This window comes from Salmo salar, chromosome 01 (genome assembly GCF_965601325.2).
Source record: "Salmo salar chromosome 01, fSalSal1, whole genome shotgun sequence".
NCBI lineage: Eukaryota > Metazoa > Chordata > Actinopteri > Salmoniformes > Salmonidae > Salmo > Salmo salar.
Window position 1 is genome coordinate 136,773,285 of NC_138291.1, and position 13,376 is coordinate 136,786,660.

A 13,376-nucleotide genomic window follows, 5' to 3' on the forward strand; every position below is an offset into this window, starting at 1 on the left:
GGTTTCAAGGTATTTTCAGTGGAGCAGGAGAGTAGGGGGCTGCATCCCAAATGGCACCCTATTCCCCTTATAGGGCACTACTTTTGACCAGAGTGGGCCCTGGTCAAAAACAGTGAACTGTATAGGGAATAGGGTGCCATTTGGGACCCAGCCCCAGGAGTTGTCCCAGGCAGACAGACAGGTGAGACATCAGATCGCTCTGCTTCGTCATGACCAGAGGTAACATGGCAACGGGAATCTGATACTCATTCTATTGATCATGGAGCAGGATAGAGACCCTATAATGACTTGAATTATATTCAGCCAACATGCAGGGAGAAGAAGAGGAGAAACAGTCAGGGCTATAAAGTGTATGACCCATCCATACATTCGGAGGAGCATAAAAATGAAACGAACAACAAACAGGCCTGTGTTCATAGCTTTATATTGAAATGCAGAATAATGCAAGCTACACCAGTACAATGTTCCACACGTTCAGTAATGTTGGATGAAAGAAGGTACATTTTGGCATGTTATGGATGAGACAGAAGTTTTGCCTGACATTTAAAGCGAAGGGAGCTTTGAGCAAAAAAACAAACATTATGATCTTCATTAATCTGTAACACAGTCTGTAATTATTGTAGGCAACATGATTAATTAGTACAGTTACAGCGGAGAGTAGAAGTACAAAAGAATAAACAAAAAGTCATCATCAGAATGCTTTTTATGTACAACCCAGTGCCTTACGGAGCCTCTTTGTTCTCAGTACATTGCACAGACCTTACTTCTTCCACTGACATCAACACAGACTTAAGCACACTTAGCCGGATCCCATACGTTATAAATATGAATATTAAGGTGCAAAGACCGTTCCTCCCACCACAAACCCACACACAGACTGTCAGTAGAGAGTAGGACCTTCCCCAATATGGACACAGAGCTCTACCAGGGAGCGTTCAGATAATATATTTCTATGTAGAGCAAACATGTAAAACAAGGAATCATGTCTGCTCTGTTCATGACATCCCGCAACGTGCCCCAGAACGCCAGCTTGACCTCCAACGACCCCTGACCTTTGATGAGCCCCAACAGTTATGTCTCTGTCTGACTCAGTCTCCCACATAAGAGTGCACACATAAGCACACAGCCTGTGACAGACGACCAGGTGACATGCATGTGCCATTTGGCCATTTCTCTCCCTTTCAGGAGTGTAGGTAGGTAGGTGGCTGGCTGTGATGTGTGTATGTCTACATTGGGAGAGTGGAGTCAGAGTGTGCATAGGTAGGTGCCTGTAACGTCTGTGTGTGTTTATGTCTATGTCGGGAGAGTGGGGTCACTGACTAGGTCTGGGGGGGTGTCATGGAGCTAAAATAACACGGCATAAAACATAACCTCGACCGATGAGGTCATGAGGGGTCATCTAGGAACCCCAGAGGAGCAGCTGGTCTCAAGAGTGGAGGAGTGATGAGCTGCGTCCAACATGTGCCATTTCAGACACAGCCGTGGAGGGAGGACTGTATGGGGTGGGGTCTGAGCCAAGGGAGGGCCACACCCATATCTCTGTATCTGCAGCTCCAGCCTCGGAGCTCCCATGCTTTGAGCCCAGCCTGTCCCGGCCCAGAAAGCGCATTGTGAGGACTGCGTCAGGACCACCAGGACATCGCCCACTAGTGGCCTCCGTCTGCTACTGCACCACCGACCGGACAGACCCCAGGCTGTTGCTAATATATCTACTGTTATGCTGTACATTATGTTCACCTTAACCCTTCACATCAAGGCTTCGTCAATAAGATCATCTTCCTCCTCATATAGCTCCAACCTCGGCACACTATACGGCACCCTACTTTTCATACACTAAACTCACACTCCGAGCTTCACAGGTTCACCACACACTCAAAACCATCGTCAGTCATACAAACATGCACACACAAACATGCACACACTCACATTCGGCTTAAATGTTCACCCACACTAACACACGCATACATATACTCTGGTGTGCTCAGTCTTCACGGATACACATCTATACATAAGCATGTTCATAATCATACATATATAGAAAAGAAAGGTATCGTAGAACGGAAATGAGAAAAAGGAAGAGGGTGTTGGTTAGCACTCGTAGTACTTAGATTACAGTTGGAGTTGTTTGTGCAAGCAGTCTAGAGAGGTCAGTAAAATGGATTGTATTTCCCAGGTCTGGATTGGAAGGACAGTTCAGGTAGCTCTCTAGAAATCTCCTTCCTTACCTGTTAAATATCAGTAGTATAAAGACTAACGTTGAAACCTCTCTTTTCTTTTTTTAAATTAAGTACATTGTTTCGTTTGGGGCAGTGGTACCTTTGAGCTTTAGTCCTTTTTTTAAAACCCCCGTCGTGTCACGGCGAGGTTTGGTTTGCTCCAGTCCAGTGAGTGGGGTGGTACCTCTGACTAGGAGAAGGAGGGAGGAGGCCGGGAGGGGGACAGGGGGAGGTTCGGGAGCAGGACTGTGGTCGAGGAGGAGTGTCTCAAGTTAGGTGGTCTCCTTGCCCTGTGCTCCCGTCGCGGTCTTGATGGAGGTTAAGGTTCTGTTGAACCAGGTCTTCTTAGCAGCCTGGACCTCGTTGAGAGCCAGACCCAGGGTGTGCTCCAAGTCCTGTGGGGGGGGGGGAGAAAACATAAAGGAAAGAGGTTAGGCAATGGGCTGGAGCTGCAGGGCTAGCCTGGTGTAAGGAAACAGGAGATTAAAACTAGAATGAATGAAAACGTATATTGCCTCAAATTGAAATCATGAATTGTTAGGATTTAAATGAACTGATCGAGGATCTCAGCTGAGTTTAGTCTATGTGGGTAGCTACAGTGTGGATGACTACAATTTAAGCAGAAGTTTTGGGGTCATTTTGAAGTGAGCCTAGTACCTGTATCTTGCACTCCGCCTCCACCAGCTGTAGTTTGGTCTGGGCCAGTTCCAGCTCCATCTCTCTGAGCTGGTTCTTCAGAGCCTCCTTCTCCTCGTCCGTCTCCTCCTCACTGCCCTCCTTCATCTTCCTCACTGCCTTCAGACGACCCTCCTTGCTGAACAGGATGGAGCACTTTTCACAGCCTTCGACTTTCAGCTGTAGGGGAGAGACCACATAGAGCGGGTCACGGGTTAAAACATGGCTACATCACAGAGGCAAGTCACTTCCCCCAGCCTTCTACCTTCACCTGTACAGGAGAGAGACCAGGACACCGGTTATACCAGGCAGGCACAGCTTACACCACTAGACTTCTAATCCTATCCCTTCAGACAAACCTCTTTGTTCAACAAGATACTGCACTTCTCCCAGCCTTTTACCTTCAACTGGAGTGAGAGAGACCCAGACACAGGTTAAACCAGGTCACATGTTATACCACAACAATACACCACGCAAATCGCAGCATCTAAGAGCAGGCACAGTTTACAAAACTACATCACTGGGGCTACCTCACTTTCCAGCTAGCTCACACAGGTATCTCCCTCCCATTCCACCTGTCATTTTCCCCCAGTGTGTGGTGTGTTGTCTGAGTAAGTACAGGCAGCTGCAACAGTAATGAGCAATGTGGCTGTGAGGAAGGTAGCAGATTGATAAGAGGTGGCAGGCTGAGGGTCTCTCTGAGGGTCTCTCCTTTACGGGAGATATAGTCCTCAGCCGTTTCAAGAGCCCTCTCATCCTCCTCCTCACCCCACCTCCATCACCTCGCCTAGTCTGGAAATGAGAAGCTGTATACCAACTCCATGATCATCCAATATCACAATCCAGAGTCCTAAGGTACAGGGAGACAGAGAAGTGGGCTATTCTGTCTGTGTTATCAAAAGGGAATTGAACCCAGTCCCTTTGAAATACACGCATATACAGTACCAGTCAAAAGTTGGGACACACCGACTCATTCAAGGGTTTTCTTTATTTTTACTATTTTCTACATTGTAGAATAATAGTGAAGACATCAAAACTGTGAAATAACACATATGGAATCAAGTATTAAACAAAAAAAGTGTTAAACAAATCAAAATATATTTTATATTCGAGATTCTTCAAAGTAGCCTTTTATTTTTAATTTAATTTTTATTTAACCAGGCAAGTCATTTAGGAATAAATGATTATTTACAATGACGGCCTACACCGGCCAAACCCGGACGACGCTGGGCCAATTGTGCGTGGCCCTATGGGACCCCCAATCACGGCCGGTTGTGATACAGCCTGGATTCAAAACCAGGGTGTCTGTAGCGACGCCTCTCGCACTAAGATGCAGTGCCTTAGGCTGCTGCGCCACTCGGGAGCCTTGATGACAGCTTTGCACACTCTTGGCATTCTCTCAACCAGCTTCATGAGGTATCCTCCTGGAATGCATTTCAATTAACAGGTGTGCCTTGTTAAAAGTTCATTTGTGGAATTGCTTTCCTTCTTAATGTGTTTGAGCCAATCAGTTGTGTTGTGACAAGGTAGGGGTGGTATACAGAAGATAGCTCTATTTGGTAAAAGACCAAGTCCATAATATGGCAAGAACTGCTCAAATAAGCAGAGAGAAACAACAGTCCATTACTTTAAGACATGAAGGTCAATCAAACCCGGAAAATTTCAAGAACTTTGAAAGTTTCTTCAAGTGCAATCGCAAAAACCAAGCACTATGATGAAACTGGCTCTCATGAGGACCACCACAGGAAAGGAAGACCCAGAGTTACCTCTGCAGCAGAGGATAAGTTCATTAGTTAACTGCACCTCAGATTGCAGCCCAAATAAATGTATCACAGAGTTCAAGTAACAGACACATCTCAACATCAGCTGTTCAGAGGAGACTGCATGAATCAGGCCTTCATGGATGAATTGCTGCAAAGAAACCACTACTAAATCAAATCTTATTGGTCACATACACATATCTAGCAGATGTTATTGCGGGTGTAGTGAAATGCTTGTGTTCCTAGCTCCAACAGTTCAGTAGTATCTAACAATTCACAACAACACACACAAATCTAAAGTAAAAGAATGGAATTAAGAAATATATAAATATTTGGACGAGCAATGTCGAAGTGGCATTGGCTAAAATACAGTAGAATAGAATACAGTATATACATATGAAATGAGTAAAGCAGTACAGTATGTAAACATTATTAAAGTGACTAGTGTTCCATTATTAAAGTGACCAGTGATTCCATGTCTATGTAAATAGGGCAGCAGCCTCTAAGGTGCAGGGTTGAGTAACCGGGTGGTAGCTGGCTAGTGATGGCTATTTAACAGTCTGATGGCCTTGAGATAGAAGCTGTTTTTCAGTCTCTCGGTTCCAGCTTTGATGCACCTGTACTGACCTCGCCTTCTGGATGATAGTGGGGTGACAGGCCATGGCTCGGGTGGATGACGTTCTTTTCGTGAGGGCCTTAGGGGCCAAGCTGAATTTCTTCAGCCTCCTGAGGTTGAAGAGGCGCTGCTGCGCCTTCTTCACCACACTGTCTGTGTGGGTGGACCATTTCAGATTTTCAGTGATGTGTACGCCGAGGAACTTGAAGCTTTTCACCTTCTCTACTACGGTCCCGTCGATGTGTATAGGGGCGTACTCTCTCTGCTGTCTCCTGAAGTCCAACGATCAACTCCTTTTTTTGTTGACGTTGAGGGAGAGGTTATTGTGAAGTGAGTGCTACGGGGCGATAGTCAATGAGTTCAGTTACCTTTGCTTTCTTGGGTACAGGAGCAATGGTGGACATCTTGAAGTAAGTGGGGACAGCAGACTGGGATAGGGAGAGATTGAATATGTCCGTAAACACTCCAGCCAGATGGTCTGCGCATGCTCTGAGGACGCAGCTAGGGATGCCGTCTGGGCCGGCAGCCTTGCGAGGGTTAACACGTCGGCCACGGAGAACGAGAGCCCACAGTCCTTGGGAGCGGGCCGCATCGGTGACACTGTGTTATGCTCAAAGCGGACGAAAAAGGTGTTTAGCTTGTCCGGAAGCAAGACGTCGGTGTTCGTGATGTGGCTGGTTTTCCCTTTGCAATCCGTGATTGTCTGTAGATCCTGCCACATACGTCTCATGTCTGAGCCGCTGAATTGCGACTTCACTTTGTCTCTGTACCTGACGTTTTGCCTGTTTGATTGCCTTATGGAGGGATTAACTATACTGTTTATATTCAACCATATTCCCTGTCACCTTGCTATGGTTAAATGCGGTGGTTCGCACTTTCATTTTTGCACAAATGCTGTCTATCAATGGTTTCTGGTTTGGATAGGTTTTAATAGTCACAGTGGGAACAACATCCCCTATACACTTCCTGGTGAACTCAGTCACTGTGTCCGTGTATATATCAATGTTATTCTCAGAGGCTACCCGGAACATATCCCAGTCCGGGTGATCAAAACAATCTTGAAGCATGGATTCCAATTGGTCAGACAGGCGTTGAATAGGCCTTAGCACAAGTACTTCCTGTTTCAGTTTCTGCCTATAGGAAGGGAGGAGCAAAATGGAGTGGTGATCTGATTTGCCGAAGGGAGGGCGGGGGAGGGCCTTGTAGGCATTCCGGAAGGGGGAGTAGCAGTGATCAAGTGTTTTTTGCAGCACAAGTACTACAGTTAATGTGTTGATCGAACTTTGGTAACGTTTTCCTCAAATTTGCTTTGTTAAAATCCCCAGCTACAATAAATGCGGCCTCAGGATATGTGGTTTCCAGTTTGCACAAAGTCCAGTGTAGCTCCTTGAGGGCCGTTGTGGTATCGGCTTGAGAGGGAATATACACGGCTGTGACTACAACCGAAGAGAATTCTCTTGGGAGGTAATATGGTCGGCATTTGATTGTGAGGTATTCCAGGTCGGGTGGACAAAAGGACTTGAGTTTATTTACGTTATCACAATCACACCATGAGTATTTAATAATGAAACATACACCACCGCCTTTCCTCTTCCCGGAGAGTTCTTTATTCTTCTCTGCGCGATGTACTGAGAACCCAGCTGGCTATATGGACGGAGACAGTATATCCGGAGAGAGCCATGATTCTGTGAAACAGAGTATGTTACAGTCCCTGATGTCTCTCTGGAAGGAGATCCTCATCCTGAGCACTTCCACTTTATTGTCCAGAGACTGAATATTAGCGAGTAATATACTCGGAAGTGGTGGATGGTGTGCACGGCTCCTGAGTCGGACTAGAAGTCCACTCCGAATACCTCTTCTCCGGCGGTGGCGTCTTGGAGCAGCCTCTGGGATAAGTTCAATTGCCCTGGGGGGTACGAACAAAGGATCCAATTTGGGAAAGTCATATTCCTGGTCGTAATGCTGGTGAGTTACCGCCGCTCTGATATACAAAAGTTATTTCCGGCTGTATGTAATAACACAAAAAAAAGCATTCCACGTGAAGCTGGTTGACAGAGTGCCAAGAGTGTGCAAAGCTGTCATCAAGGCAAAGGGTGGCTACTTTGAAGAATCTAAAATCTAAAATAATCTTGATTTGTTTAACCTCTCTAGGATATGTGGGACGAAATCGTCCCACCTATGTAACAGCCAGTGTAATCCCGTGGCGCGTTATTCAAAAACCTAAAAAATGCAAAACTTCAATTTTTCAAACATATGACTATTTTACACCATTTTAAAGACAAGACTCTCGTTAATCTAACCACACTGTCCGATTTCAAAAAGGCTTTACAACGAAAGCAAAACATTAGATTATGTCAGCAGAGTACCCAGACAGAAATAATCAGACACCCATTTTTCAAGCTAGCATATAATGTCACATAAACCCAAACTACAGCTAAATGCAGCACTAACCTTTGATGATCTTCATCAGATGACAAGCCTAGGACATTATGTTATACAATACATGCATGTTTTGTTCAATCAAGTTCATATTTATATCAAAAACCAGCTTTTCACATTAGCATGTGACTAGCATGTGACTAGCATTCCCACCGAACACTGCCGGTGAATTTACTAAATTATTCACGATAAACGTTCACAAAAAGCATAACAATTATTTTAAGAATTATAGATACAGAACTCCTCTATGCACTCGATATGTCCGATTTTAAAATAGCTTTTCGGTGAAAGCACATTTTGCAATATTCTTAGTAGACATCACAGGGCCAGCTATTTAGACACCCAGCAAGTTTAGCACTCACCAAAGTCAGATTTACTATAAGAAAAATGTTATTACCTTTGCTGTCTTCGTCAGAATGCACTCCCAGGACTTCTACTTCAATAACAAATGTTGGTTTGGTTCAAAATAATCCATAGTTATATCCAAACAGCGGCGTTTTGTTCGTGCGTTCAAGACACTATCCGAAAGGGTAAATAAGGGTGACGAGCATGGCGCAATTCGTGACAAAAAAATTCTAAATATTCCATTACCGTACTTCGAAGCATGTCAACCGCTGTTTAAAATCAATTTTTATGCCATTTTTCTCATAAAAAAGCGATAATATTCCGACCGGGAATCTGCGTTTAGGTAAACAGACGAAAGAAAATAAAGCATGGTGTCGACTCGGGCACGCGCCTAAGCCCATAGTACTCTGATCGGCCACTTGCCAAAAGCGATAATGTGTTTCAGCCAGAGGCTGCCTCGATATCGTTCAGCTTTTTCCCGGGCTCTGAGAGCCTATGGGAGCCGTAGGAAGTGTCACGTTAGAGCAAAGATCCTCAGTCTTCAATAAAAAGAGCCAAGATGAAACACAACTTGTCAGACAGGCCACTTCCTGCATGGAATCTTCTCAGGTTTTGGCCTGCCATTTGAGTTCTGTTATACTCACAGACACCATTCAAACAGTTCTAGAAACTTTAGGGTGTTTTCTATCCAAAGCCAATAATTATATGCATATTCTAGTTACTGGGCAGGAGTAGTAACCAGATTAAATCGGGTACGTTTTTTATCCGGCCGTGTCAATACTGCCCCCTAGCCCTAACAGGTTAACACTTTTTTGGTTACTACATGATTCCATATGTGTTATTTCATAGTTTTGATGTCTTCACTATTATTCTATAATGTAGAAAATAGTGAAATAAAGAAAAACCCTTGAATGAGTAGGTGTGTCCAAACTTTTGACTGGTACTATATATACATATACAGGTTTTGGAGAGGTGCGGGGGCTGTCATACATGGTCTCTCTTGTAAAATACATTTTATCTCAATGAGACTAACCTGTATACATAAAGACAGAATAAATTTAGCAGCTAATGTTAACTTGCTAAGCGGAAGGAAAATAAATGAAAAATGAGAACTACACACTCGCACAGCCACACAAAGAAAGCGTGCACATTTGAAGACAGCACTATGTCACGTGATTGAGCAGTCTGTCATGTGATTGTGCGATGTCCTGTGACATGGTCTCACCCGGATCTTCTCCAGCTCTCCCTTGTTGGCTGTCTGCTGTTTCTCCAGACGCTCACTGAGCTGGGAGCAGATCTACAGGGGTCAACAAAGAGGTCAAAGGTCAAGAGGTTAGAACACAGGGTGAATCTCAAACACCTTTCCATGAATCCTCCCTCATCTGTATGTGAGTGTAATCCCAGGAAGGCTGTGGCTCTATCCTCTTACAGTTAAGTGTATTAACTCGACTCAACTACACAACACAACTCCTGTCATTAGAGGATTACCTAACCATCCGGCCAGCCCTACTCTGCACCGGGGGAGTATTCGCTTGGCACCACACGGAAGAAAACTGACTGAAGCAGGGAGGGACTACCTGAACTTGTCTAATAAGAAACAACTCATTGTCCATTGGAAAATGTCTGGCTACGGTGTGCCCTTATGAATACAACCCACCCCATGCGTCCACCTTACCGCAGGGAGGTGGACGCAGTGAGATCGATGGGAAATGAACCATCCTAACTGGAACATTTGATCAATCTGATCACCCTTTCACCCAAGAAATCCCATCTATCCCACTCCGCCCTTCCTGTCACCGTGGCAACACTACACACATCTTAATTTAGAGAAAGCCTGATTCATCGCCACGACTATGGTTAAAATAGGTTGCCGGAGCGATTAGGCAACACTAAAAACAGAAATTCATTACCATGCATAAGCTGCTGTAATTAACAAACAATGTGTTATTAATGATCCCAATCAGAGAGACTAGAGACAGAGACGCGGTGTCTCAGTCACTTATAGTTTAGTGCTTATTTGGAGGGCAGGGTTTTTAGCTCTGGGATTATTAAGGCTTTGTTGTGGGCAGGTTATAAATGGTTTAGATCATTAAGGCAAGACCCTTGCCTACGCCAGACAGACTAGCTAACTACCCTGCCAACTAGGGTTTTTCAGGCTTTGGTCCAGCTCAGTACGGACACACCCAATGCAACGTATGAAGGGCTTCAATTATGGAATCAGGTGTGTTAGTACTGGGCTAGAACAAAAGCCTGCACATCTTCCCCTGCTCTACTTGTTCCCAACCTGCTAGAGCACAATTGTTTTGTTACAGTCTAATGCTGTGTAAAATGCTTAAGTTGAATAATACCACAGTTGTCCAGTACCCTCTTTACATACAGCACGGATGAAGTGATATATTACTGGCTCTTTATTTGTAGGGCACTAAAAACCTAGCCAGGGGGAAATGTAGCTTCCTCTGTTCAGGCTTTAAAGATCTTATCACTCCTCTATCATAGGCTGTGAGAACTGTTCTTGTTTGTACAATTCTTCTAAGAAAGTGGAGCCAATTACCTCGTCTCTTTTGTAAGCGTACCTCCCCCTACGAGAGGTAAACAGCTCTTTGTGAAGAATAAGTATATAAAGACTGTGTGACTTGTAAATAATCCAGCTCCTCCCTGGTATATCCGGAGAGTTAAATTCCTTGCAATTGCTTGAATAAACATTTCAAAACTGGAAAATGAGCTCTGCCTGATCCTTGGAACGAGTTTTTCCTCAACACACCTGTCTGTCTCAGTCTGTCAGCCTGCTATTCCTGATGTGTGTGATCTCCAGCCTGCTGCTGGTCCCAGATCAGTTCACAGGAACCTACTACCACACTCTACCATACATCACACTGTTAGGAGGCCTATTAAAAACAGCCTCAGCACCGCAATGGGGACCAGAGAGAAACTATTTTTAAAGAACCACATCTCCTCACCGTTTTTCTGCTTTCTGATCCAAAGAGATGCTTTCAACTGGCACATCGCAGCCAGCGGAGCTGCTACTGTCAATTTGATCATTTTCTGTCATTTTCTATTTCCTAGTCATATTTTTAGATTCCTGTCAAAAGGTAGCTACATCTGCTTTTAAAATAGTGAGACTATTTCTGTTGGACCTCAGTACCTTTTATGCCCTCAATGTTGTGTAATCTAGCTTTGGTTATGTCAACTGAAGTTTGTGTTGAGGAATTAAACACATGGATAGGATGAGTTTTACTCAACGATTTATATATCAACTAGAGGACTGTGTTGAAGCCACCGTGCAGCCATTTTGGCACTCCCCTCCATCATTGTAAAACATATTTTGGAAGGTATAGAAATGCATTTATTAATGTCTATATTAGTTTTTGCCACATGTATTCTATTACATATACCTTACATACTTTTAAATTATATTATGTGAGCTAAGCATAAACATTTAAAATGTATAAACATTTTCCTTAAATAGTATCAGCAATTCAAGGTTTACATACAGTGGGGAGAACAAGTATTTGATACACTGCCAATTTTGCAGGTTTTCCTACTTACAAAGCATGTAGAGGTCTGTAATTTTTATCATAGGTACACTTCAACTGTGAGAGACGGAATCTAAAACAAAAATCCAGAAAATCACATTGTATGATTTTTAAGTAATTCATTAGCATTTTATTGCATGACATAAGTATTTGATCACCTACCAACCAGTAAGAATTCCGTCTCTCACAGACGTGTTAGTTTTTCTTTAAGAAGCCCTCCTGTTCTCCACTCATTACCTGTATTAACTGCACCTGTTTGAACTCGTTACCTGTATAAAAGACACCTGTCCACACACTCAATCAAACAGACTCCAACCTCTCCACAATGGCCAAGACCAGAGAGCTGTGTAAGGACATCAGGGATAAAATTGTAGACCTGCACAAGGCTGGGATGGGCTACAGGACAATAGGCAAGCAGCTTGGTGAGAAGGCAACAACTATTGGTGCAATTATTAGAAAATGGAAGAAGTTCAAGATGACGGTCAATCACCCTCGGTCTGGGGCTCTCAAGCATCTCAAGGTCCTGGAGTGGCCTAGCCAGTCTCCAGACCTGAACCCAATAGAAAATCTTTGGAGGGAGCTGAAAGTCCATATTGCCCAGCGACAGCCCCGAAACCTGAAGGATCTGGAGACGGTCTGTATGGAGGAGTGAGCCAAAATCCCTGCTGCAGTGTGTACAAACCTGGTCAAGAACTACAGGAAACGAATGATCTCTGTAATTGCAAACAAAGGTTTCTGTACCAAATATTAAGTTCTGCTTTTCTGATGTATCAAATACTTATGTCATGCAATAAAATGCAAATGAATTACTTAAAAATCATACAATGTGATTTTGTAGATTTTTGTTTTAGATTCTGTCTCACAGTTGAAGTGTACCTATGATAAAAAATTACAGACCTCTACATGCTTTGTAAGTAGGAAAACCTGCAAAATCAGCAGTGTATCAAATACTTGTTCTCCCCACTGTAGGTCTTCTGACTAAGATGAAGATCAGATCAAATTCTATGACTAATTTATGCAGAAATCCAATTAATTCCAAAGGGTTGACATATTTTTTCTTGCCGATTACAAAATAAACTGTGGATAAGTGGATAACAGAAGGGGACTGCTCAACTCAGTCTAGGTCCACCAAATGTTTTCAATCAGAGCATCTAGATAAGAGATCAACCTGCCAACCAGTGTGAGAGAGTGCAGTACCTTGGCTAGCATCAAGGCAAACCTGAAGAAAAAAAATCCTCGGAATTGTTGGACACACATTTGTTAACATCCCTGTTAGTGAGCATTTCTCTTTTGCCAAGATAATCCATCCTCCTTACATGTGTGGCATATCAATAAGCTGATTAAACCACATGATCATTACACAGATGTACCTTGTGCTGGGGACAATAAAAAAGCCACTCTAAAATGTGCAGTTTTGTCACACAACACAATGCCACAAATGTTTTAATTTTGTATTTTATTTATCTGTTATTTTACCAGGTAAGTTGACTAAGAACACATTCTCATTTACAGCAACGACCTGGGGAATAGTTACAGGGGAGAGGAGGGGGATGAATGAGCCAATTGTAAACTGGGGATTATTAGGTGACCGTGATGGTTTGAGGGCCAGATTGGGAATTTAGCCAGGACATCAGGGTTAACACCCCTACTCTTACGATAAGTGCCATGGGATCTTTAATGACCTCAGAGTCAGGACACCCGTTTAACGTCCCATCCGAAAGACGGCACTCTACACAGGGCAGCAATCACTGCCCTGGGGCATTGGGATATTTTTTTAGACCAGAGGAAAGAG

General features: G+C 43.8%; 1 protein-coding gene across 6 annotated transcripts in view; it reads right to left on the reverse strand.

The window, feature by feature from the left end:
- Positions 1-407: 407 nt before the first annotated feature.
- Positions 408-13,376, reverse strand: part of rabgap1 (RAB GTPase activating protein 1) — a 148,069-nt gene continuing 135,100 nt past the window's right edge. For all 6 annotated transcript variants that reach the window (XM_014125816.3, XM_014125812.3, XM_082978825.1 and 3 more), the window contains 3 exons: positions 9,277-9,348; positions 2,874-3,071; positions 408-2,611 (listed from right to left, as the gene is read on the reverse strand). In XM_014125816.3, coding sequence (XP_013981291.1) covers positions 2,489-2,611; positions 2,874-3,071; positions 9,277-9,348 — 393 coding nt within the window. In that variant the 3' untranslated portion in view covers positions 408-2,488. The remainder of the gene's footprint in view (positions 2,612-2,873; positions 3,072-9,276; positions 9,349-13,376) is intronic.